The sequence below is a fragment of the Photinus pyralis genome, unplaced genomic scaffold (genome assembly GCF_008802855.1).
Source record: "Photinus pyralis isolate 1611_PpyrPB1 unplaced genomic scaffold, Ppyr1.3 Ppyr1.4_LG7, whole genome shotgun sequence".
Classification (NCBI taxonomy): domain Eukaryota; kingdom Metazoa; phylum Arthropoda; class Insecta; order Coleoptera; family Lampyridae; genus Photinus; species Photinus pyralis.
In genome coordinates this window covers 20,058,761-20,085,464 of record NW_022170738.1, presented here as the reverse complement: position 1 = coordinate 20,085,464, position 26,704 = coordinate 20,058,761, and the positions used below count along the sequence as shown (strand labels likewise).

Genomic DNA, 26,704 nt, shown 5'->3' with positions numbered 1-26,704 from the left:
AATGAACAAAATTATTCGCGCTAATTTGAGTTAATTAATGCACCTCTTTCATTTTGAAAACGACGCAAGTTTCGTTTTCGCTCCAATTAAAAATAGACAAGCCTACTTGTTTTTAGTAGATAATTAATTAAATGATAATCACGTTGCATATAAGCAAAATCAATACGCACGTACTGTACATGTCCGCATAAAGTGGTAACAACAAACGATACATTTATCAGAAACTCGATCAATTTTAGTAAATAAAACAGACAAAATGGGTACGTCCCCTGCCTGCTTGTATTTATGATTTCTTTACAATGAAAGCTTACCGTTTGACCATATCTGCGAATGTTGTAGTACTTTTTGTTAGTGTAGGTAGAATCGCGTTAAAACTTCACCCACATTAAATATTGCACTTAATAAGTAACAGACATTTTACATGTTTACAAAGCTTCATTTTCGGACACACCGATCACTTATTAATCATTTCAATTCAACGCGAAAACAGCAAAATTAATGCACTGCAAGGGTGAGTAACGCAGGTGTAAACAAAACAAACGCGTAACGGTTATTTGTCCGTTTAATAAATTCGGTTACGAATGGCGTAGATAATGTTATTCATTTATTTAGACCCCCGAAGTGTTTTACAACAACAATGTGCATCGCCACTGTACTGCACTTGCACACGACTGTACAAAACACTCACTTCACTTTTCTTGTTGGGGGGCATAGACAAAAGATTATCGCAACGTGTTGCGACATCTGCCGTAAGGCTTTCTAAGTAATTACAGATTTCATTGATAGTTTAATGCCATAGACCGTAGACCATTTTTAGCGCATTTTTGCAAATTTATTTGTAAAAAGTAGCTTTTAATCTCACTTTGGCTGGTTGGCTGGCTGGCTGGCAGCAAATGTGGGCACGTAGAAGAACTCTTGTAGAAAGGCAACGGGTGTACATGTATCTACAATGCCGTGTAATTTTTCAACCTTAGGGACAGGGCTACATGATGTGGGGTTGGCGACATCAGGGCGTCATCCTCGAGCGTAGTTTACTAACGTGAAGGTTTTTCAGTATTATCTTCTACTACAGTTTTGGTCCGATTCTTTTCAAATTGGTGTCGTCGGAAAGATGTTGTAAACACCCACAACTCCAGCGTGACGGAATTTTGTTTTTTGTCCTAGGGGCGAAATTAACGGCCTTTTGCAAGGCGCGCGCGCGTTTTCGAGAGGTAGTCTACTTCGGGCGCCTTTTACGTTCCGTTGCGAATTTTGTCACGCGGTTTAACGTGAATCGCTGTCTCTCTTTCTCGTGTCGCCAATAGAAGCTCGAGCAATGAGAAGTGCCCCAAAAATTAAGAACTATCTTGTGGGAGGTTTTTAGCGAAATCCACCAAAATGTGGGTGTAATATAAGTATGCACCGACAAATGCAATGTGATAGCCGCCGACAAGATCTTACTGATGGTGGAGTCAAAACTTCAAACGCAAATTGGGGATGCACGGGACGTCGGAAGCGGGTACCGACGAAGGGAATGTGGTAGCCTTCGACAAGCTTATTGATGGTTGAGTCAAAAGTGGCTAATGGAATACTGATCTGCCACACAAAAATGCACTGAAGTCCCTTCGATCTCACACGAGGACTTTGACAATTTTTTCCTATCTTCTACAGTTTTGATCCGCTTGTTTTCAAACTGATGTTTTTGATTTTGTAAGTGCACACGACTCCTGGGTGACGGAAATTTTTTAACCGCCTTTTACAAGGCGCGGGTCTTAGAGGGGTAGTAGATTTCGGGCACCCAAAAGTTACCGTCCGCTGCGACTTTTGTCACGTGGTTTAAGGTTTCTTAAAGCCGAATTACGGCTTCCCTTTCACATGTTTCCGATAGAAACTCGAATGTTATATATTTCTCATGTTATTTACTTTCCATAGCAACATAAATAACATGGGAAATATATAACAATTCGGTGATAGTTCGAGGCCCGGGGCCGCGGTCTTGTGCCTCAACAAGCCGGTCGTGTCACAACCGGGAAGCAGCGCGGTGGAATCCCGGAAGGGCCGCTCAGCCGGAACGTGTATACTGTGGATCCTAAAAAGATGCACGCTGTCTGTGTTGTGAGTTTTAAGTTTGAATCAAAAAACGTATTTTTTCCCTTATATTGGTAGGTCTGGTGAGGTAGTGGGCCGGTTTATCAAAAACGCCCGAGTCATTTGGTAGGTCGAGTCCGGCCCTGTGTGGGAGTGTTTACATTTTTGAAACCAGAAAAAAATTCTCTAGCAAATGACACAAAAAGTAAAAATTACTTCCATAAGGAAAACAAAGTTGATGATGGTTAACCGGAGACGAAATGTCGGATTTAAAATTTAAAAATAGCATGTTGTAGAGGGAAAAAATTGACCATAATAACGTGTGTATTGATTTTGAATAAAAATTTTAAGTAACTTCAGTAAAAAATAAAAACGATGAAAAATAAGTTATGTCGAGTTACGTTTGGTATTTTTGTTTACATAAGAAATCGCACTTAAAGGCAAGTTCTAAAAATAACCACCAGAGGGCGTAACTGCCATCTTAAATTTTAAAATTGCATTTTCTTTAAATTTCGCATAATATAAACTAAACATTCTTTTTTCACATTTTTAAAGAGAATCAGTTTATCTATCATTTTCGTAAAAACAAAAAATCAGTTATTTCAAAAACAAAGATGGCGTGGGGCGTTCCATTGTTTTTGCAATAACCTGTTTTAACTTTTTTAACCGTTAAGAAATTTGGTATGGTTGAATAGAGCATTCCTTGGGCAATGATAATCAACCAAAATATAATTAATTTAGTTGAATCCTTCTCCGCCAGGGGGCTAGTTTCGACACTATGATCCAAAATCCTAAAAAAATCAAATGAAATGATATGACTTTTTCTTTATGAAAAAGTAGCCAAATAACACCCAAAGAGGCCAGTGAAAACCGTTTTTCAAAATCTCGTTCCTAACCTCAAATATTAGGCAAATGAGATTAATTAATAAAAATGCTTAAATTGTATCTTATTTGATGTATTTCCGGTATTTGTCGATGGCGCGAAAGATTGGTTGGAAAAGCTCTACACTTTTAGGTAGGCCTTGGAAAATTAAACAACAAAATTAAACATGATGCATTAGAAAATGATAACAGCCGTAATTTGTAAATTATTCTGCTGTGTTTACATTCAGAAAGTGGAGTTTTTTGAATTTGTAATTTTTTCTAAAATGCCGCTTTCAAACCAAGAAGCATTTAATATGCTGGCGGCGATGGTTCGTGGTTGATTCGGATAACGCAAATAGAAGATGTGGGCATCAGCGCATTTTGGCATTTTGAAAATACTCAAAATATATCGCCAGCATATTAAATGCTTCGTGGTTAGAAATCGGCATTTTAGAAAAGATTACAAATTCAAAAAACTGCACTTTATGGCTACTTTTTCATAAAGAAAAAGTTATATCACACCATTTGATTTATTTAGGATTTTGGATCATAGTGTCAAAACTAGCCCCCTGGCGCAGAAGGATTCAACTAAATTAACTATAGTTTGGTTGATTCTCATTGCCCAGGTAATGCTCTTTTCAACCATACCAAATTTGTTAAAATCGGTCAAACGGTTAAGAAATTAAAGCAGGTTATTGCAAAAACAATTGAACGCCCCACACCATCTTTGTTTTTGAGATAACTGAGTTTTTGTTTTATAAAAATGATAGATAAATTGGTTCTCTTTAAAAACGTGAACAATTTTTTTAGTTTATTACGCGAAATTTAAAGAAAATGCAATTTTAAAATTTAAGATGGCAGTTACGCCCTCTGGTCACTTTTAGAACTTGAAAATATTTTCCAGCGATTCTTCATGACCGATTTACCAATAATTTTTTTAACTCATATGACGAACGGTTCTCGAGATGTGGCCGAGGAACAATCTTATTGGGTCACTCGGTACAGCTAAGAATCCAACTGTATGAGGAGAAAATCTTGCTTTTGGGAGAGTGTCTTCAACAAATGGTAAGTATAAGGAAAGAATGTTTCCCATGGAAGCCTATTATTTTCCGATGTAGAAGTAGAATAAGGATATTCAATAACAAGTAGATCTTAGGTTTCTATTTGAAAAAATTAGTTGCCCTACACTCGACCCTTAAGCGATAGTTACCTATGTGTAAATGTGCATAGCATCGTTAAATAGGCTTCTGCATAAATAATTTTTTGATATCCCCTCTAGTTTCCGCAATAATTGATTGCCTCAAGATAAATGGGACATCCTGTATATATATATTAATTAAGTGACATTCAAATAAAAGATTACGGAACTGGTAGTCGCAACGTTTAGCGCAACACAAAAGAAAGGACCGGCGCTACACACCAATTTACCCTTTATTCAATTATGAATACCAGATTAGTTCGCGATATCGATAATTTTTTTGTGACACTTTCTTTCGTAAATACCTCGGGCCCTACGTTGTTGCGACTTCAAGCGCTTTTTCTTTAAAATTTGATTGTGTTTATTACCAATAATTCATTTATTGTCTACAGTCAAGCAATGTTGTTCCCAGTAGCCCCTGAGTATCTTGAAAAAAAAAAACAAAAAAAAAAAAAAAACTGTGAGAGTATAGTTATGGCTCTAGATGGACTGAGAAAGTGGCCATCATATACCGCCAACATGCGAGTTGGAAAATGCGCTAAAAAAAACAGTTATCGGACGCTGTGGCGTTAAAAACTAAGATATAAGTAAAGACGTTTTTTACTGCCTTACATCCTTTATATGCCTAACTTCTTAAAGAAATCATGTATTTAACTGAGTTGCTGGGCAAAAAATTTTTAGTGTTTTAATTCTGCCTTTTTTCCTCAGTTTTTTATTGTAATAAAATCTGCCACAATTTTTGTAAGTTGTACACAGAAAAAGAAGGTCTTTTGAATAATTTAGGTAATAAACATGTTAGGTTGTTATTTGAAAAAAGGTTCGATGCCGATGCGGTGTCACAAAATTTTTCTTAAAAATCCGACCCATAATTTTTCATTTCCGTACCTATGCCTAATAAACCCTCACGCAAAGCGAATTCAGTTATCTCTAATCGTTTAGCCGCTAGGGAGCGTTTCTCAAATTTAGTCGATTTCTTTAATGCCCCATAACTTATTCTTATTATAGATAATTAATTTTGGCAAAGTCGATCTTTCTGAGAGCACTTTTTTAGAATCAATTGCGATACAGTTTTTATATAGGGTGTTTGGTTTTTAATACGACCATGATCTACGCATTTTTTCATATGGACCAGCTTATATATTTTGGAGGTTTTGAAAAGAACAAAAAATTTTCTAAATTTTGATGTATCACTTGTTATATTTATTTTAAATGTTAATTATAATGGGCGATCAAAAATGAGTGGCGGACGAGTCGTCTTTGGAAGTTAAGTACGATATCCCTAGCGATATTCCGTGTAAAAATTGTGTATCGCAACGGATTCTACATAAAAAAGTGCTCTAAAAGAAAGATTTTGCCAAAATCAATTATTTTTAATAAAAAAGGTATGGGCGGGCATTAAAGAAATCGACTAACTTCGAGAAGCGCCCCCTAGCGGTCAAACGATCTAAAAAGACATCATGAAATTTTAATTTGTCCAAAAAACGGTGATCGGTGTGATCGCAATAATGCCCCCTTAGCTGGAGCTAGGAAGTTAAAAACTAAAATAATTGATTTTTCATGCCAAAGCTAAATTAATTCTAATTAGCAATTACGATTATTAATATGTTTCCTTGTGACATTAAATCAAAACCTAAAATCAATAAACAAATTATAGAACTACTGGTTAGGGGTATTCAGGAGTGCCTGTAGAAATCCAGATTCCTAAAATTTCGGAACAATTAAACATTTCCATGATTTTCATTGGCCAACAGTATTTTGTAACTTACGAACACATTTCTCCTGTATTAACCTTTCCAGTAATTAGTGTTGAAATTGGCCCCCTTATTTCCAAAATTGAGTTTAAAATAAGTAATTAATTGTCAGAACTACATATATCCCCAATTTATTACCAACTCTAATATGTTATGGGAGAAAGAGTTGCAAAAATGTAGTAATAAAGGGGCAAGTTCACTATTATAGCTTTTGAAAAAATACAATACCTACCTTTGGAAAGACTCATTTACAGTAGACTAAAATCCAAACGAATTCATTTTTTTGCTCTTTTGCAAAGAGTGGCTACTCTTTGTATACTGTATACAGGGCAAGGTAGTAGAATCTGGAACATTGAAGAAATTGAAAGAAATTTTAAAAGTGTAAACTGCAACTTTAATTTAGGACAATATACCGCATTTCTCATTTTTTATAATCGTTTTACAATTTCTAACAAAATTAAGATCATTGCACTTGTGCCTTATTTTGTTTTTAGGTACATTTTTTAAAATTGGAATTGATGGAGAGAAGCACATTTGTGACATATCAAAGGTTTTAAATATTTCATCCGCCGAAGCTCGACTAAGAACATTAGGTAAACCTTCAGTTGAAGCAGAAGTCCCGTGCGCAATACGTCTTGAATATTCTGAAACGGTAGGGTGATAATGACGATATAACAGACTTAACTCGTACAAAGCAGAATTGGATGCGTTACAGTATTCGGGATCGTTTAATTCAGGCTGATAGGAGCCATCGCCCCATGACGATTCCAAATCTAATAAAATGTCCATCGCAGTATTCGACTGTAAAAGGGATTTACAAATGGCCAAACAACTTAATGCCCCATCGTGAGATACTTGCAAGCTTAACGTTGCCAACCTCTTCAGAAAACTTGCCATCCGCTTTTGGGATATTTTCTTTTGACGTTTCACTAATGCGTATATGAGAGTATCTAAAACTACACTGAAGTCCTTGTAGGTATGTCCACAGTGAACAGTTAACAACTCTTCATATATATTAGAATAAAATCCCGCCGGATCAAAATTGAATACTTCCCCTTGTTGACAAAGAATAGCAAAAATTGTTTGAATGCATTTCTGCTTCTCCGTGTAAGCCATCCAATCCTCCTGTAGCAGATTGCCTAAAATAGCAATAAGATCCATATAAAACTCGATACTCAGGCAATGCGCGAACTGTGCGACCCCTTGTAAACATATGCCTACAATTTTCGTATTTGTAGAGTTTTTCAACACTTTAAAGAAAATTCCGAAAATGAATTTAGTTATTTCCGTGACATTCTTCTGTTTACCCTGTCTGCTCTCTTCAGCTTTCGCCTCCATTAGCGCCTTTTCCACTTCCTTCACGCGTGCAGCCCGTTTCTTTTCGTTTTTCGACAGTTTCAATATATTTCCCTTATGTGACTGTAATTTCTTCTGCTTCAATTTCTGAATCCTTTCGTTATCCATGTTGACTTCCTTAATTTTTAAAAAAAGCAGTACATCCAGCATTTCTGTGTGGATGACGAAATCAAATTTCTTGAGATAATGATTTATTAGTCTCACAATCTTCAGTGTTATTTCCGATTTTAAATCGTCACTAAATATTGTTTTGCACATTAATTTAACTTTCTCGCGAATCGCACTATTTGAATGGTTCAAAAAGGGGATTACAACTTGCGCTATATTTTCACTGTAGTTAAAATAAGGATGCGCCTGTAGTAACTCGGACAACGCATTCACAGATATCTCTCCCAATCTCAATTTCACGTTGTTAGACGTTGCAGTTCTACCTTGTTGTTTAATTAAAACGGATGAAAATATTGCTAAAAAGCGAAGAAACTTTTTATAACTTTGCAGAATTGTTGATTCAAATTTATTTAATTTTAACGTCTCCTTTTTTAATTTTACGGACTTATCAAGATCTTCCTTAAAACGATACGAAGGCAATAAATCTTTGAAGACTTCAACTAAAGACATAATAACCATTTTTTTAATTATTAACGAATCATTCACTTCATCTCTTTCAAGCATCTTGACTAAAATCCTTAAATTATCAATTTTCTCATTCGGGTCTTCTAAAATACTGGCACTCAAACTGCCAATTTGAATCTTTTTATCTCCTACAGTTTTACTCTGCCGTACCAATAGTTCTGCCGCCGTGATCGTTGTAGTAACCTTGGGCTCCTCTTCTACCTCGTTTTCTTCAACTTCGTCTTCACTGATCTGTGGCTCATCTGCTTCATTCGAGATTTCTTCCACTACAGGAACGATTCCCGTTTTGGTTTTAATTGGTAACAGATGTTTAGTAAGCGTGGTCTCTTCTTGTTGGTATAAATTCTCATACTCTTCTTCTAGCATGTCCCAATCTCCCACTTCGTGCTGGGTATCAAATTTAGAGGAGTAAAGTTCTTCGACAATCTTTTTATTTTCGTGTGAGAAGACCTTTGGTGTTAGAACTTCCTTCCCTGTTTCTTCTTTTTTCTTTTTCTTACTTTTTAATTGTTTATGTTTTGTGAGCATAAAATTTTTCTTTGGCGACTTTCCATCTTTGAACTTGGATTTCTGGTGCAGAGATTTTTTAGCAAAAGACTTTGATTGTGATTTCTTATTCTTAACTTTTAGAGAATGAGTTTTTTTAGCCATCGAAGTTGTGTAAAATGAGCTTTTAAACGTGAAAATGAGCAGAACTTTTTTTTAAGAAAATGAGGTTGGAAATTGTGGAAATTTTTTGGTTAAGTTTTAAGGACACTTTTTTTGGAAGTAACTAATGTACCACTAAGTGTTCCGATCGTGCGAGAGACGAGAAATGAGAAATTGAGAAGTCATTGCATCGTTAAACAATCAATCAATTTAAAATTTAAATTTACGAAATTGTTTTTTTGTTTTCTTTGAATCATCATATTTCAGGACATTACCTTGTGATGACATATCCCTACGGATAGGCAACAAACATTACGCGAGCTCAATTAAAGGAACCGGAGAACGTAATGGAAATAATGTAAATGAAGTTGTTCCTTGTTTAACAGGGTGTTGCCCTTTCGCTAAGCCCTTTTGGTCTTGTCGGAGGGGGCAATTGTCCCCTTTGCCTCCTGCTGAATCCGCCACTAATTGCAATGGCTTGGGAAATTGTCAGACTCTAGGGAAAGAAGTATTGATACCAAGGTGATGTCTTCATAACGGTAGCGGTAATGCGCATACGAGGTCAGATTTGGTACACGCGCTTCCTATAGAAAACCATTGTATTTTTTATAAATACAATGATAAAAATGTAGGTTATGGTTATATACCCATCGACATATAATGAATGGACTGCGCGTATCAATGATAAGCGCGGATACTTCAGGTGAGAGAGAAGGGAAAACTAAGAGGGCAAGCTGTCTCTTAAGGATACGCATCTGATTGGTTCTTTCAATGTAATTTGAATGCGATCGGGATCGCTTCTGTTAAAAGAACCAATCAGATGCGTAACCGTAAGAGACAGCTTGCCTTCTTAGTTTTACCATCTCTCTCACCTGCAGTATTCGTGGTTAGCATTGGCAGGCGCCAGTCCTGCATTCTGCTCTCCATTTGAGTGAAAGAGGAGCTCTAAGCTGTACCGTGCACGATGCCCTGTGTTTCTTTTAAGAAAGCTTCGAGCTCTGACGGGCCCGAAATTGAATTTCCCTTATCCCCTTATGCAGTCATGCACCACCTATTTGTTTGGGGTTTGAAACACTTTTGTGGTTATTTACGTACTGTGAATGTCAATTGAAATGTTTGCAAAATGAACAACTTGCAAAATGAGCTGCTCCAGAGCTTCACACGCACTCAAATGGAAAGCAGTAAATATCGTAAATTAGCTTAAATGTCATAACCGTTTGACGGATCAACGCAACGGATTATCGAAGAGCTATGAACCCATCTTGAGCCCCTAGGTGCTTCATGTATATACAGAGTGAAACATCACACAGTGAATTGATTGTTGCAGTTCCAAATGTCTACCACAACCTGTGTATAGACCCACGGCACCGCTCGAATAGCCACTGCCATATATCTTTAGTGGTTACCATATATACAGTGAGTTTTTTTTAATGCGAACATAGGAGTTTGCATGCAATGTAATTTCCCTATGTTCGATTTAAAAAAAACCACATCAATCTATGAGGTGTGCGCGGTTCACATTCCCAAATCGCGCAACTTGTGTGACTATGAACAGCAACTCTAATAGTCTTTATGATGAAGAGCACTCGGTAAGATTTTTTTAATGAAGCCATGTGAGGCCATAGCAACTTTAGGATACATTTTTCTTAAACTTAAGCTCAATTTACATTATACTTTTTTCGTCTAGAAACTTTGACTAGAACTGGTACTAGTACAACTTTTTAAAATTTTGACAATACAAATCAGAAAATTCCGTCCAAGTTTCTAATCTAGAAACTAGATCTGAAACTAGGTCCAGACCCATTTTCCATCCAACTTTCATACTTGTGACTTGCGCACTAGCACCAAATTAGAACAAATTCCGTGCTACCAACAACTTTATTTTTATACTCTTGAACATAACCTCAAATATAAGTCTCTTGAATTAGGTACATGTACATAGCAAAAATGAGTTTCTTTAGCTTGTTATTCATGTTTGTTTCCTAGCAATTTAAATTAACCTCAAAATGTACAATATTGAGATTTGTTTTCCGAAATTGGCAGCACTGCCATTGAAACACACGTCAATGCATCAAAAAGCGAGCTTTACGATAACTTTATCTCACAGGCCACGCACTGACACCACAACTCATTGTGAACCAACCTTCAATAATTTGGAGGTCATGTGTACCTGGTATTCTACTAATTTGATCTATTCAATACATAAATGAAGAAAATAAATAACGAAAACAATTACAATAAATGTTCGAAGTGTCCTCCTTGACATTCTAAGCAATAACCTAACCGATTTCGTAATTAAATTGGACGGTTGTATTTTTAAAAATGTGACAACTGTTAATTGTATCTACTACTCATTTGAACTATGATGTGTTTTTTTAAAAATCGAACATAGGGAAATTACATTGCATGCAAACTCCTATGTTCGCATTTAAAAAAAATTCACTGTATACTTCTCTTATAACGGGCGATCAAAAATGAGTTGCTGTCGAGTCACCTTTGGAAGTTTAAGTTAAGTACGATTTCCCATGTAAACAAAAATTCCAAAGGTCACTCGACATCAACTCATTTTTGATCGCATGGTATATATGGTGGTTACTGCATATATGTATATAAGAGATATGGGTTACTGGCTTGCTATTTTCCTTTTCATTTAGATTTTACATTTTAGAGGTTATTAATCATAACAAAATGGCATGTAAAACTCAAATTCAAATAGAAATGTATAAGAATAAAATCAGTCAAGGCACAATATGCGAAAGTATCAATTTGGACTCGAGTAATCTTTCAGATTATGTGAATGTTCTGCGTAGTGTTCAAAAAAGTGTTAATATGGAACTAACAAAGATCGTAGAACAAGATAGAATTGATCATGTTCCAATAGGTAATATTTTATTTTATTGCAGAATTTGAGTACATAAACCATGTAGTGTTCTTAAAATCGGTTCGTGGTTAACTGGCATTTTAGGCAACTGCAGCTACTCAGGGCCATGTATATGTCGTAGTCTTTTAGTGAAATCTGTCATTTCACGAAAAGCCTAGTCCGTGACCTAATCATTTAGTGAAACGCTTAAAATTTGTACGTGTGGGGTAGTTTCCCTTCCCCTTCTAGATCGATAAGGGATACCATTTATCGATCTCGTTCTTGAATGGGAAGGGAATCCAATCGCTTGGTCCTGGAAAGTAAACTGTGCCACAGTTTTATATAAATGACTAGGCGTTTCGTGAAATAACGGATTTCATTAAAAGACTACGATATATATAATATGTCTTAGTGAAATCCTTCATTTCACAAAAAGCCTAGTCATTTATTGAAATGCTGACAATTTGACATATGGGGTAGTTTCCCTTCCCCTTTTAGATCGATAAGGGGTAGCATTTATCCGTAGAAAGTGCCACATGACTAGGCATTTCATGAAATGACGCATTTAACTAAAGGACTAGCACATATACCTACAAATTTCAAAAGAAGTGTGTTGATGACAAAAAATTCCCCTTAATCCCTTAATGAGAATACAAACATGAAATAATTTTTAATCTCTGACCAATACCAACTCTGTAAGTGGTGTAGTTCCGGAGCCTTTGTGACTCAGGCAGACATCAAGAGCGAAAAAGTGCACCTTTTATTTTTTTACGTGATAGTGCAATAAAAATGTAAAAAGTGAAATTGTAAAGTTTCTAAGTAAAGAGTGTTTTAGATGGTCTTATATTCATACATGTACACCGAATAATTTTTCTTTTGTTCTGTAAACTATCTTTAGAATTTTTCAGAACTTAAAAACATACTCTCGTATTTCACATCAAAAAGTATGTTCAAGATTTTATCTTTTTTTTTTCAGATGAGGAAGATATCGAAGGCCTTGAAGATGATAGTGATGATGAAGTTACTAAATGCAACAGTAAAAGAAAATTATCATCTGAAAAGATTAAGAAAAAGGTTAAAAAGTAGGTCTGTAAATCATGTATCAGTTTAAATATAATAAACGCCATAACCAACATCGTTTCACTTAATATAGATCTAATACGCAACTGTGCTAATTTAATCAGTAACATTTAGATAATAACAGTAATCTGTTAAAGCGTTTGACTGTATGTAAACCATAAAATACTGTTGTCGAAGCTCGAAACCTGTGGTTTGCGAAGAGTATGTCTTAACGAATTATATGCTAAATAGGAAACAGTTTGTAAGTTATCATGGAGAGTGCTCTTCAAAAGAAATAATTGAACACTGTATTCCTCAAGGTAGCGTTCTCGGGCGATTCAAAAAATTGTGTGTGTTACCTGTTATGTCTGTATTACCTGTGTAATGAAAAAATAAATGTTTAATCTGAATGTATACGATTCAGTTTAAGAATAGGTCTTGGCGTTATATGAACTGCTGCCGTTTGCACTAATGGGTATGGTACCAATTGCTGGAAAGTCATTGTCAATTATGTTTAGCGCACTAAAGTCCTATTATTATTATTGCATTATTAAAAAAAGTTCGAACATGCAAGTCCAATATTTAATGGAGTGTATGCTGAATATTCCGATGAACTTTTTCACTTTTAGGTAGTTGTATCTTAAGTATTACATTTCTATCATGTTTGCAAAAAAATGTTTATATCAAAGAGGCAGCGTCATGTGATCAATTATCGCTACCTTTCTAAAAATTAATATGAAAACACTTAGAACACCGTGTATTATAAATGCAAGTACATTCAAAATATACAGGACTTTACAATTACATATGTAAAAAAAGGTAATCCACACCCTGAAATTAGTTCCGATACAAATCAGCAAACTTAATCTTGACAATAATGGGAAGGAAATGTCAAAAGCTAATTGGTAAACAAACAAAAGAAGGCTAATGTAATTTTAATTTGTAATTACTTTACAATTATGATCAAGAGCCACATAGCTGTTACTAATACGTAATAAAATAACAAATAAAAAAGTGAATATATTTTCCAGAATGTTTAATTTTCTCAAATCTAAATCTAAGGCGTAATACCTACAATAGACACATCTCATGGCATTGGTGCTTATGACTTCATTATTCAAATAAGAGTGCATAATTTTTAGATTTGACAAGAAACCGCTCTTACTCAAATAATAAAACGTACAATGAAATTCACAAATTAAAAATTGTATGAAAACTTAACCTAACGTGGTTTTTATGTACAGGTACTAATTAATTTATAAATTATCCGACGATTAAATTTAGTAGCCATATCCACTGCTATATCCGCTCCACTGATTATAGCTTCCGTAACTGCTTTGCGGATACTGCCAATTTTGGTACTGATACTGGTCGCCTTGTCCATATTGAGCGTAATTGTATTGTCCTTGTTGAGCACTGGAATATTGATTGTAAGCGCCCGAATTAGTCGAATTTGAATAGTTTCCGTAATTTCCATAGGAATTCGATTGAGATGACGGAAGAGGAGGATTTTTATCTTTCTTTGACAATGTCGTATCACTACAAAAAGACCAATTGCTATTTGGAAAAAGAACTAGTTTGAAATACTCACGCTTTGGACGTCTCTTTCTTTTTCATATCTTTTGTTAGTTTAGTGTATTTCTGATATTCTTCTTGTGCCTTTTGTACGGCTTGAATGTTGGAACCAAAATCTTCTAGGAATTCCAATTTCCTTTGGGCGAAAAGTACCTTTTGTTCGATGTCGATTCCTTCTTTCTCAAGAAATGCGTCAATAAGGGATAGAATGTCGGTTTCGGTGAATTCCTCTTTTTGTAATGTGAAGTCGATAAGCTGTAGATATAATCTTGCGTTGTTCAAATCTTTGGTGACGGCAGTATTTAACACCTCCATTGCTTTATCGAGGTCTTTTAAGACTTTCCAGTGGAAACGGGCAAATTTAATCGCCAAGTTGCTCGCGATAACTTTGTTCTTTGTGGTGCTCATGTAATGCTCGTATAGCTGGCAACATTTTTCATAATCGGCCCTCCTTCTTTCTAGGTTTATACGTCTGTAAGCAACCTAGAAATAGAATATTAATGTTAAAGAGTAGACTATTTCTGGTAACATGTACGTAGGTAAAAAATAATTTGATTTAAAAGCACAAAAAGATTTTGATACCAATAAGTATAGCACAGAAATAGCAACAGATGTAAAGGGATAAATTAAATGCAAGGGGTTTTAAAAGGTAATAATGCTGATAAACAGTATCAAATTCAATTCTCACATGGAAGCCTGCGCTCCTTTTAAATGCCACCCACTTAGAGGATTAGTAATATCGGCCAGGGGTCGAATTCGTAAAAATACAGGGTCATAGAAAAAGGTGGACTCAATATTAATTTAATTTTACCTCTCAATCTTCATAATATAGGATAGAACTAAATAAGTAAGTGTACTGCGACAAAGCTGAACCTAGGAAATAAAGTTTTTTCTACTCATATGGGTTAATGAATACATTAAACGTTGCAATTTTATGAAGTAAGAGTATAAATTCCTCACATTATTGGATAACAGCAGTGAGTAATAATTAATCACTGGGCATGGCTTTAAAAAAACTCACCGCAGCCAGCCAATGAGAAAGTTTCATAAAAAACAAACAATCAATCTGTCAATTTATCTGGTTGTAACTTCCCTTTGTATCGAAATATATGACTTGCCCAAATCTAAGAATTAGATTTAATAACATAAAAAACAAAAATGTGAATGCAAAATTGTATAATTGAAAATCAATATTAAATTAAATAAAAAATCCCATGCTAATTTAGACCGTTTTTAATATAAATTAAGTTGCTGAATTGAACTCAAAGGAAAAGATCACTGTATTACCGACGCATCGAATTTGAAAGTGTCAAGATGGATGGCGAAAATGAAAATAATTTAAGTTGTACGCCGCCAAATATAACAGAAACGGCAAAACAATTACCTATGTTTAAATTTATGGCCGGAAAAGTCTAAATATCTTAGATCGATCTAAGCTAAATATAAATATGAAAATTTGAATATTTAACTCCCATTTTCTCGACCTTAAAGACAACTAATTACAAAAGGATCTTCAAAGTGTAAAAATAGGAAGTGAGGTTAAGTATTCGTACAAATTCTGTTACTTCGTAAGTCGCATATGCCTGTTATTTTGTCGTAATTTTGGTGGTACCCGCATTATTCAATGTTTAGGCGATTAGCTATAATTACATATAGCAATAAACCCACAATTTAAACGATCAAATTTTAAGAAATGAGAACCGAAAGCTTGACAACCTTTTGACATCTCTGATATCATCTCAATTGTCACACTGTCACAGTATGACCAACTTTCAATATTTATAAAAAAACTCAACTGCAATTGGTTTGGTAACAAACGATAAGTTTGAATATTTTCATTAAATTTTGTCAAATATTCGTAGAAAAAGTATAGTATTCTATTCGCATGTAATGGCTATTACTCATTCGAAAGAATTCTCATGAGTAATAGCCACCATTACATGCTCATGGAATAATATACTATTTTAAGACTCCAGATAGTTGAAAAGTAGGAATAATCTCAGTATTTAATGAAATCCTTAAATATGTGAAAAACATTCGAGAGTTGAAGAACATTGAAGAATCACAGACCAATTTTTGGAAAGGTCAAACAATACACAGAAAGGAAACACAAAAATATAGACTTACTTGAAGTAAATTAGGCACCGATTTCTCTAGGTTAACCAATATTTCAGCGGCCCGATTGAAGTTTTGAACCGATTCCTCAAACATGGCCCACTGTAAGTGCAGGTTTGGTTTCTTCAAATGGTGTATCGTGCAAGCTCTCTCGTAAACGTCTTTAATTTTGGGTTGTAAATTGGGGTCTTTCAATCCTTCCAGGTAAAGAACGAAACGTAACCAGAATTCTTCGTATAATGCGCACGCGATTAAACACCGTTCAAACAAAACAACGATCCTGACCTGGTCACCTTGTTCGACTTCGAAATCCAAGTAATCCTGCCAGTTCTTCAATTGGCATCGTTCCAAAGGCTTCACGTGGAAGTATGGCCGTTTGATCTGAAACGTAATTAATATGAAAATGTCGCCGTTATTATTGTACTACAAAACTTAAGTTAGTTTAAGTTTTCAGATGGCCCTTGCGATGTCTTCAGTAACATCAGAGTTATCTCTTGGTAACACAAGAGCTAACCACAGCAAGTGTATCATCATTTTGAGTTCTGGGTGCACTTCACCAACGAAAGTTTTAATACTTACACCTTCTTCAAAATTCCAGCGTGCTGTAACGGCATTAACTGTGTTTTTGTGAATCTTTCTACGGATCGATACTATCCTTTCTCGAATTACTTTTGTCTCTTCGTCTGTACTCTGCTAAAGAAAGTATGATTACATTAGTTATGGTTAATTCTACATACATAACGATAATACCTATATTGTATATTTAGTTATTAAAAGTTTAAATAAAACTTGAAACTGTAAGTAAAAATACAAAATTGAGTATTTCTTTCCCTGTCATCAAACATATAATTATTACAAATATTCTTGATACAATTTATACAGGGTGTTTCGAAATTCGCGCACACAGACTGTGGGATGGTGTTATACAACGAAAACTGAATAAAAAGTTCTTCTACCAGTTTTTGATCAGACCGGCACTTTTTTTTCGACGTGCTGAAGCTTGTTTACTAGCAGACGGCGGACATTTTGAACAACTGTTGTAATTACGTACTCGTCGTAATTATAGTTTATTTTGAACCTTCTTTTGTTTTTAAAAATGTGTTATTATTAAGTTTAACCAGTGGCGCAGCCTAGGGGGGGGCGGAGATTTTTAAAACCGCGGTAGCTCCAAAAATAGCGGTCTGATGGAAAACTGGTAGAGGAGCTTTTTGTTCAGTTTTTGTCGTATAACACCATCCCATGGTCCGTGTGCGCGAATTTCGAGACACCCTGTATTATTCAGGAACGCCTGAAGCTTGATTCTGTGCTAGAAATCAATAATTTTGTAAGACCGTGAGTCTGTCCTTTGATGCAGCCGTTATCAAGTTTGGTAGCAATTTGACCACAGTCTGTTCAGATTATTTTAATAAGATTAGGCTACAAAAAATTACTTATTTGTCTGTCATTCCAATGCATTCCTTGGGTAATACAGGGAGATCAATAATCATATGCTGCGCCGCTCTTATAAAATATCATATTAGTAATCATTTGCCGCAACCAGGTATATGTGTACCAATACAAAACAAAAACATAACCTATAATTCCGATTTGTGATTCTTAACTTTTGTCCATTTCAAAACGGCTTTTTTCAAGTCTACCAGTTTCTTTCGGATATTTACAAGGTGGGTAAATTACTTATAAATTATAAACAAACGTTTTTTTAGTTGTAGCGTGTAAAAGGTAATAAGTTTACTCCCGACATGCCTTTTACTTTAGAAGAGAATAAGATGCATTTGCAGTCCTGTTTCCGTAATGGGACTAAAGACGAAAATTGAGTTTGGCAGTAGGTACTCGATACGTTTGTGTATATAGGAGTTTCGAGAAACCTCTTGAGCAAATTCCGAAAAAGTCTCTACGACAAACGGGTATCTTATACCATACGGAACGTGTCACACTACTGTCTGGAGAAAGTTGTACTTTTATCGTTTAAAGTAACCGTGTTACAAGAATTCATCGTCCAGATTTACAAAGCCCTCTAAATTATTGCATGCAATTGGTTTAATGCAAATTTACAAGATTGCAACGTATTCGGAACCATTTACACACCATTGCCGAATTACGAGCAGGTATAAAAGCTGCCGTTTGAAACATTACGCAACTGTAGTTACATTCCGTCTTCGAAAACATGAAGAAAAGAGTGGATCCCTGTCTTAATAATGGTGGCGAGCACTTCGAACAGTTGTGATAGTGTGCATGTAATTTATCCAATTACTTCGATATTAACGAGTTGTAAAAGAAATAAAATATCGTTTCAATTTTTGTAATAATTTACTATTTGTGTAGTTTCACATAATTTGGAAATTCACAAGGTGCTTAAATCGTTGATTTAGATTAAATATGGTTAAACGTCAAAAGTTTACTTTGGTTTGAAGTTTAAGGTTATGTTTTAGTATTGGTGCACCACGCCTGTTGCGGCAAATGATTACTAACGTCATAATTTATTGAAGCGGCGCAGCAACTCATTATTGATCGCACTGTATCTTTGAGCAAAAGATTTTCCAAATGACAAAAGCTTGAATTCTTTCATTTATTGTATTGGTGTAAACTGCCATTTGACTATTCTGGAACGCCTGTACGCTTTCTAATTGCCAAGGCACCTAGTCCCTCCCATGGCGCATTTATTATAAAATGTTTCTATTGCAAATCAACAAGAGTTCATTTCCAATTAATAATAATAATAATAAAGTCTTTTATTAAATCATGCCAGACACAGACAAAGAATAAATTTAATTAACTCTTACGATGTCGTTAATTTACCTTGTCTCTAAAGTGTTGTGTGGTAATATCGAGGATTAACTAATAAAATAAACGGACGATATTAAAAAGTACAAATAGTATATTATATACCGCGGGACTGAAGTAGTACTTTTAATCCCGAAGGTAAAGTTTATGGCCCGACCGAAGGGAGGGCCATAATTTACCTGAGGGATTAAGACCACTACTTCAGTCGCAAGGTATATACGATATTTTTCGTACTTCTGAAACTGAAACACTTAATATGTATGGAGTTAGAGAACCCGTTCTTTCAAAAAATCGCTGCTTAGCAAGTTACCATAGGAACGTTGCGTTGGTACGACAATCCCTATGCTATGGTAACAAAAATAATTTGGAAACTGTCATTGCTAGTGTCATAATTTTGGTGGTGGGTGACAAAGGTGTATTTGATATTGATAAAAAGCAGCCAAACTAGGTAAAGAATTGATACCACCGAAATCCAAAAAAGTATATGAGCAGCAGTACGATACGTTAAAGAAGTGGTGCCGCATACAAAATGTGGAACAACCTACTGAAATTGCCTCGTTAGTAATTACATCCTTCCGGGATTTTCGTCTAAATTTAATCCCCGCGGGACAAAAAGTGACACTTCAGTACTTGTCATAACGGAGTGAAGTTGTCACTTTAGTCTCGGAAGTACGAAAATGTCTTTTTATATTTCAAAAACTTAACTTGTTTACTACTCGGTATCATAGATACACATTGTCATGGAATTCAATGTTTGCACCATTGAGTTAGAAAACTAATGGAGGGAATCAAATGCTTGGCCAGACGTAGACCACGGGAACCAAAAGTGGCCTCTAACTGTGATTAAAGTACCACACCACTTCCGTTATCATTAGCGTCTCACTTCAGTGGCGTAGAGATATAATTTTCTTTCCACTAATAGGAATAATAACATAAAAAAACGTATAGGAGTAAAATACATGCTCGTGGTAAAGTAAACAAAATAGACAAGGATGGGAAAGTATGCAGATTTAATTTAATCATTGATTACAAATCTAAATATACATCGATGTGTTCCAGTAGTATAATTAAGGCCAGTTTACTATAACCACTACAACTTGACAACTCCCATTAAATTCACTGTGTTGATCAATAGCTACAATTGATTGGTTGGTCTCAGGTTCATTACAAGTTTTGATAGTACCTACCTACTGCATATTTGACGAGATATTTGATGAAAATTTTCCGGTGCAACCTTTGGTCGAAATCACAGTCAATGAAGCGTGTGAGCACAAAAGTAAATTTCGAGAGCTGTTCTTGAGATATATTTACAAGTGTTAGGTAACCATTTTGCTCGAAGTACCGGTTCGTTTGGAAAACTAAGAATCATAAACTAGGTACCTACAACCTCGCCTACAACATGATAAATGACGATGTCTTACCGATGAAAGGAAATGCCATGTTTCTTCCCTTTATGAGAAATTTTGCATGATACGCAGCTAATCATTCTCAATTCACAAAATTGCCTGTGATAAAAACACTATGCGGCAGTTAGTTATTTATATAAACCAGAGCACAACACCGATCCGAAATTATTAGGTACTTTAAAATGGCAAATTTAATAAAATTTGAATTTGGTGGAAAACTGAGAGTGACAGGACCCGCGTTTTCATATGTCAAATAATGTCGGCCAAAATGTACCTTTACGGGAACCTATCCACGCGAGTGGCCTCTATCTGTGGCAACTTCCGTCTACAAAAATTCTTACCCCCTCCACCATTATATTCACTCCATTAGTTTTCTAACTCAATGGTTTGCACACTTCAACAGTCTCTGTGCTACTTGAAATAAAAGAACTAGCAGATGACGACCTCTAAAATTGTAACCTCAGATACCTCAAGACACAATGTAAAATGTAAGGTCCTAACACTATCATCTAGGAGGTCTGAGTCTGGGAGAAGGTGAGTGATATAATAATCAACGTTTATTATCCCTGTCTCACTTGTTCGTGAGATATTCAGATTCGAAGTTTTGGCCACACAGATGGATACATTGTGCTCCTGCCCTAACTCAGTGATGGATATTTGTACTTTACAATTTTTGAGTGCCGCTTTATATTTTTCCTGTGTGTGCTTATCTTCAAACACAGCGCCATCTACTACCTCCTTATAATGAATACAGTATAATAATTTTACAGTTGATGTTTTTAGCTTTTCCCAATATTGTCCAGTTTTCAAGTTGTAGCACAAAGTTATTCTTTTTCAAATGAAACATGAGGTCTGGCTATTAAATAACAAGACTGCGCGCGCAGAAGCCACCCTAGGAGAGTAGTGGGGCAAACGAATGTCGTGTTATCTAGCCCTAAGTCTCTACTACTCCAGTACGAAAACAGTTTAGGTAGCTGTCGTAGTATTTTTGCTATAGAGGTTAGAAATGAACGTGTTTTTTTCTCATGCTAAAGGCCGAGAGAGCAATCGAAGACGACCAACGTCCACAAACAGTGACCAAAGTCAATAAAATTGTGTGCGGAGATGATTGATGACTGTACAGGGTGGTTCAAATTTGTGGCTCACCATTATAATTTTCGCAACAGTGAGAGATACAGTGTAGTTTAAATGGGGGCAAAGTTACCCCTTGGTGACTAAAAAAACAACGCAATCGAAATTTTCGAAAAATCTTTTAAAACAGTTGAGATATCACTGAAAAAGTCAAATATCTTTTTCATTTTCCCTAGCTTAAACGGTTGGAAATGGACGGGTCCCGTTAGTACCTTCCATGAGCAATTTTTTTTCGAAAATCTACAAGTCCTATTTAAAAAAAATTACAAAAAATGGGCGTGTCTAATGAAGTCATTTATTATTATTATTATTTAAAAAAAAGGCAAAGTCCATTTAAAAAAACGGTAGCATTCCGATGAAAAATGAAATAATAAAACATAAAATAAACGTAGCATTCCGATAAAATTCTGGAATGATAACAAATACAGACAGCATTTCGAAGTCCAGAATAATTTTAAAAAAACTAAAAGAACAGGGGATAATAATCACATTTTACAAAAAGTATTCCAGGATTAAAAAAAAAAGAAAAAAAGGGCATTCTGGAATGATTAAAAAAACATTTCGATGATTTCGCAATGATAAAAACATTGTGGTTGTTTGGGAATGATAGAAAACATTCTGCGGTAAAAAGGATTCCGGAATGAATGAAAAAAACATTCCGATGATTCCAAATGACTGTACCATTCAATACAACGTACTACTACAGATATAGTCATTAAACTAACAACTGCTTGTAGCTAAGGTCTGACGATGGTTATGAAACAAACCGAAATCGATAGCCAAAAACAGAAAAACAAAACTTTATTAGTTTCATTCATACAATCTATGGTTATTATTATGACCTAAAATGTTAATAATGAAAATTTGAAAAGTTATGATTTTCGTTTGCGAAAAAGACAGGTTATACTAAAACAGCAAAACAGTTCTACAAAAATTTTTATCGCATTTTTTAAGAATTAAAAAAAATTGCTATTGTTTGCGTTTTGTCCGTCCGTCCGGACCCACTTCTACCGTTTTGAACTACTTCTAGGGGAATGGTCCTAGAGTCCTGGAATTTTTTGCAGTAGGTAGCCTATACCTTGAAGGTGTGCCAGACGACCATCAAATTTCGCTGTCTAAAAGGGGCCCCCTCCCACGAATTATTTCCTGAGATGCTGTTTTTGAAAGTAAAACGTGCATAACTTTTACATACGACAACCAATTGGTCTCCGATTTTGCATACGCATGCCTTTAGTGGTGCCAAGTTAAACTTTAGAAAATTTAGGGGGTAGGGGGTAAACACATGTTCTACCCTTCATTGTATTCTAATGAAAGGTCTCGTCGAAATAAATTGATTTGTACAAACTATAACTTTCCCGAATCCCGTGGGACTCTGTTTCGAGATCAGTGCGCGACGGAGCCTGAGAGGGGTGGAGGGTTAAAAATTAATTTGATCTCTAATTGTATTCTAATTAAAGGTCTCAACGAAAGGAACAGTTTTCTACAAACTACGGTCCTCTTATCAAAGTACGGAATGCAAGAGGAAGGGGGGGAGTGGGGAGTGGAACTAGTTTTATCCTTCATGGTACTCTAATGAAAGGTCTCAACGAAAGTAATTAATTGATACTAAACTAACCATAGTCTTCCTCCTCGATCCCTTGTCGTGATCGGTTATAATTCCTTATATCTTAAGCTTGAATTGTCAAAGGAAAGTATGTACCTACAAAGGGCGATTGGGACGTATGGATGAAATATAACCATTGTGCATTTATATCAAATGTGATACATATCCACTTGGAACAAAACCAAATTTAACGCCAGTTTCAAAATTTGGTTTTGCGCATGCGCAGTGCCAACTTTCTTATTTATGGAGGCATTTAAATAAAATTTGATACATAGCCACTTGGAATAAAAGCAAATGTAGCGCCATTTTCCAAATTTGGTTTTGTGTAGGATGTGCAATGCCAACTTTCTTATTTATGAAAGAAATTTCGTAGGAGTGTTTTAAAAAAATGCGCTTTACCTGCACAGGGTTGTGCACAATTTGTACTTGTTTTTCTTTGGTAAGTCTTCCTTTCAAAAGTTGTGCGTAAATTCCCCTGTATAAGTAACTTCCATGTTGCGAACGTAAGCTGAAGGAAACAATAAAACCTTTCCTTATGGTGATTTGACAACTCGACTACAAGATAATACTTTATCACTATTATACTCGGGTCAGGGGCTCGGGTGCATGCATGGTTTTCAGTTTATACGTTTGAATGCAGATACTGTAACGGTGCCTCCGTAATTACAAAAGACAAAGGAATTTTATTCCCCACAAAATGGTGGGGCTAAAACAGGAAAGAAACAACGTTATTTATTATTTCACGAATATACTTTAGCAATTAATAACGCGGGAAAAAATTAATATAGGTCGTGAAAAGCAAATTGATTAACGTCACACTCTCATTGTACATTGTTTAATCTTCAAATAATCAGGAACGTTCCGATGTATGGACTAAGTAACAGAAAGATAACTTCCTTGTAATGCACACGACAGAAATATGTAATAATCGCAATCCGTAAGTCACAAGGTTGCAAGTAAACACCTATTTGCTATGTTTATGTTGTACTAATGGAAGGCCAACTATGTAAAGAAATAGGAAATAGAAACGTACAATTGAGGGAAAGATAATGCACTTATGACATCATAAAAAAATCAAATAAGTTTATTCTATAGAAGATATTAGTAAGCTAAGTGTCTTTTTAACCGTAAGGATAGATAAAATGATTATACTTTAACGCCAAGAGTAGATAAAGTGAAACTAATCATTGTACATTCCAACGACGTCTGTCATTCTTATTAAAAAATAACACACGAAGCACGATATAAAATTGAAGTTCAGACCAGTATACAATATTGTTTTGTTTCCATGGAAACCTAATCTTGGTATTTTGCACGTACAGGATTTTTACAAGTTTTATAATGATCTCTGTGACTTCTGCTGCAAAATAAAGTTTTGTATTAGGTATACAAGACAATAAAGGAAAGCTAACCATCTCGTGAATTTTAATTCATAATTCACTTTTATGGTCTTATACAATGAATAACTATTGATCTTGTCATCAAATCAGATTTTGACATGTTGACTTCGGTGGTCTTAAAGAAGTAGCCGAACCCTTTATAACTTGTCATTAAAAATGCGTCCCGTTATATGTACACAAAGGACCCCTAATGATTCCGCCAATTGTATCCTCTGAAATAGGTAATTTGCATCTTCCATAATTTCGTCTTCTTATAACGGAACGCATACTTTGCACGCAAAACACTTTTTTTACCTGCAAAATAAGAGCGAGCGAATTATTTCTCCACTCCAATCAGTTGTTGCGAAAATTTGGACACGCACTGGCGTTGATTTAGGTTTGCACTACCAAAAAACTGAAAAGTCGCGAAGTGTTTTTTAAATAAATTAGCCTTGTAATTAGTCAATTAAAAAAATTCAAAAGGTGGTCATCGTGTTAAAAATTAAACCTAAGAAGATACTGCAGTGCAAGCAAAAAATGATGCATAATTTATTAATGAGCCATGGATGGCGCTGGAATTCGAATAGTGAACCGTATTATAATTACATAAATTAAGTAAAGTCGAGAAAACTACCTAACTAATATGCCTTAATGTGAGGTTACCCTTAGACTGGACACAACATACCATTTACAAGAAGAAAACCGCAATCGTCTCTCGACACGATAATAAATTGGAGACTGGTTTCTGATATTTTGAAAATATAATTACACGTTTTCATTTTGTAATGAAATACTATGGACGGGGTTACAGTTAAGGCATTCTTAAGAAATATGGGTACCTACAAATTATTAACCCATTTACACATAGGCGTTGTTAATGCTATATACTACTCTTAATGCAATTAATTGTTAATTAATCACTCTCTTTGTTCAAAACTTCGGGTCACACTTTCGGATTTTTTGGGAAAGGACGAGGGCCAGGTCAAACCTCAATGTCTCGACAGCCCCCAGTTTTAACAAAACCAATCAAGATAGAATGCGCGAGTTAAAAAAATATGTATAAATTTCCTTTCTGCGGTAAGTACCATCACCATATTTCATGAACCCATCCACGTCAACATATTCAAACATCACGAATCGAACCTTAACGCTAATGATAGGAATTAGTCGACCGTTCGATCCACCGCTAATATGTAGTTTAGTTACAAATTCAACCTTCAGGGGGGTAATTTACAAAATTACCCGCCATAACACTTCAAAATAAACAAGAAAACAAGCTACAATCGCTGCCATGATCGTGTACTGTTTATTTAAATAACCGATCTTTCGCTTCCATCAAGAAATTACAGCGAGAATCCGTACTTTCTTTACGCGTTCGGCTGACTATTTATTATGGGACGCATTACCAGCTATTGCTAGGCAACGATCTGGTAGCGCAGTTGTTAGCACCTTAGCAATTTGAAAAAATTCCTCGCACAAAATTCTGCCTATATACTTCCATCAAACACAAACAAAGAAAGTAAGAAGTGATTTATTTCCAGTTTTATTGTATTAGTCTCCGGGCCGAAGTAAATTGTCCTCCTACTTCCCTATTTAAATAGAATCGCACTCGAGTAGGTAAATGTTACCATAACAGGCATTCTTATTAGCAATAAATAACCCCCAGACAGATTGCACTTAGCACGTATAAAACAATTTTAGTAAATTTACGAATACGAAGTACTGTATCACTGTTTTATTTTACAGGGTATTTCGGAATTGCGCACTACTATCTTGTAGCAGCCTATAATGTTTCCGCACATTAGTGATCTACAGCTACTCAAAAATTCTAGTTTACCTGTCATCATTACTCCTTTTGAAAGATCGTTAAAACAGTGAAGAATTATTAGCAATCTCTTCAAATTAACGAAGAATGTCTGTATTATATCCAAGTGCTCTGCTACCTTCTTTGAAAAGCACCATTTCATCTGTTAGAATCATTTTGATTTTATATCATTCTTGCTAATTTAACTAAGTTTGTTCGATTTATGTTCCATAGGTATATCGGACAGATTTCCGAGAAAATGGAAAATTTGTCCGATTTTTTTAGAACTCGACAAACACGAATTGTTACTTGATTTTTTAATCCGTGCGATTATTTAACCAGGGTTATACCTGAGTTCTGACAATAGAAACACCGACGATAATAATAATAGATTTATTCAGAAAAAACAATAAAAAGAATTAAAAACAAACCACATTCGAAACAAAAATTTCAAAGATCTTAGAAACCAAAAAT

The 26,704-nt window shown here is 35.2% G+C and overlaps 2 protein-coding genes across 2 annotated transcripts; both read right to left on the bottom strand.

Moving 5' to 3' along the window:
- Window positions 1-6,251: 6,251 nt before the first annotated feature.
- LOC116176795 (nucleolar complex protein 3 homolog) lies at window positions 6,252-8,615 on the bottom strand. Its single transcript, XM_031495556.1, has one exon. It carries the CDS (start codon window positions 8,518-8,520, stop codon window positions 6,280-6,282), a length of 2,241 nt encoding a protein of 746 aa, XP_031351416.1. The 5' UTR covers window positions 8,521-8,615; the 3' UTR covers window positions 6,252-6,279.
- Window positions 8,616-13,355: 4,740 nt separating this feature from the next.
- On the bottom strand, window positions 13,356-20,666 carry LOC116176104 (pre-mRNA-processing factor 39-like). Its single transcript, XM_031494577.1, has 5 exons — window positions 20,655-20,666; window positions 16,706-16,819; window positions 16,139-16,507; window positions 14,028-14,494; window positions 13,356-13,975 (listed from the first exon to the last, which is right to left on the bottom strand). Exons 1-5 carry the CDS (start codon window positions 20,664-20,666, stop codon window positions 13,717-13,719), a joined length of 1,221 nt encoding a protein of 406 aa, XP_031350437.1. The 3' UTR covers window positions 13,356-13,716.
- Between the last annotated feature and the right edge of the window lie 6,038 nt (window positions 20,667-26,704).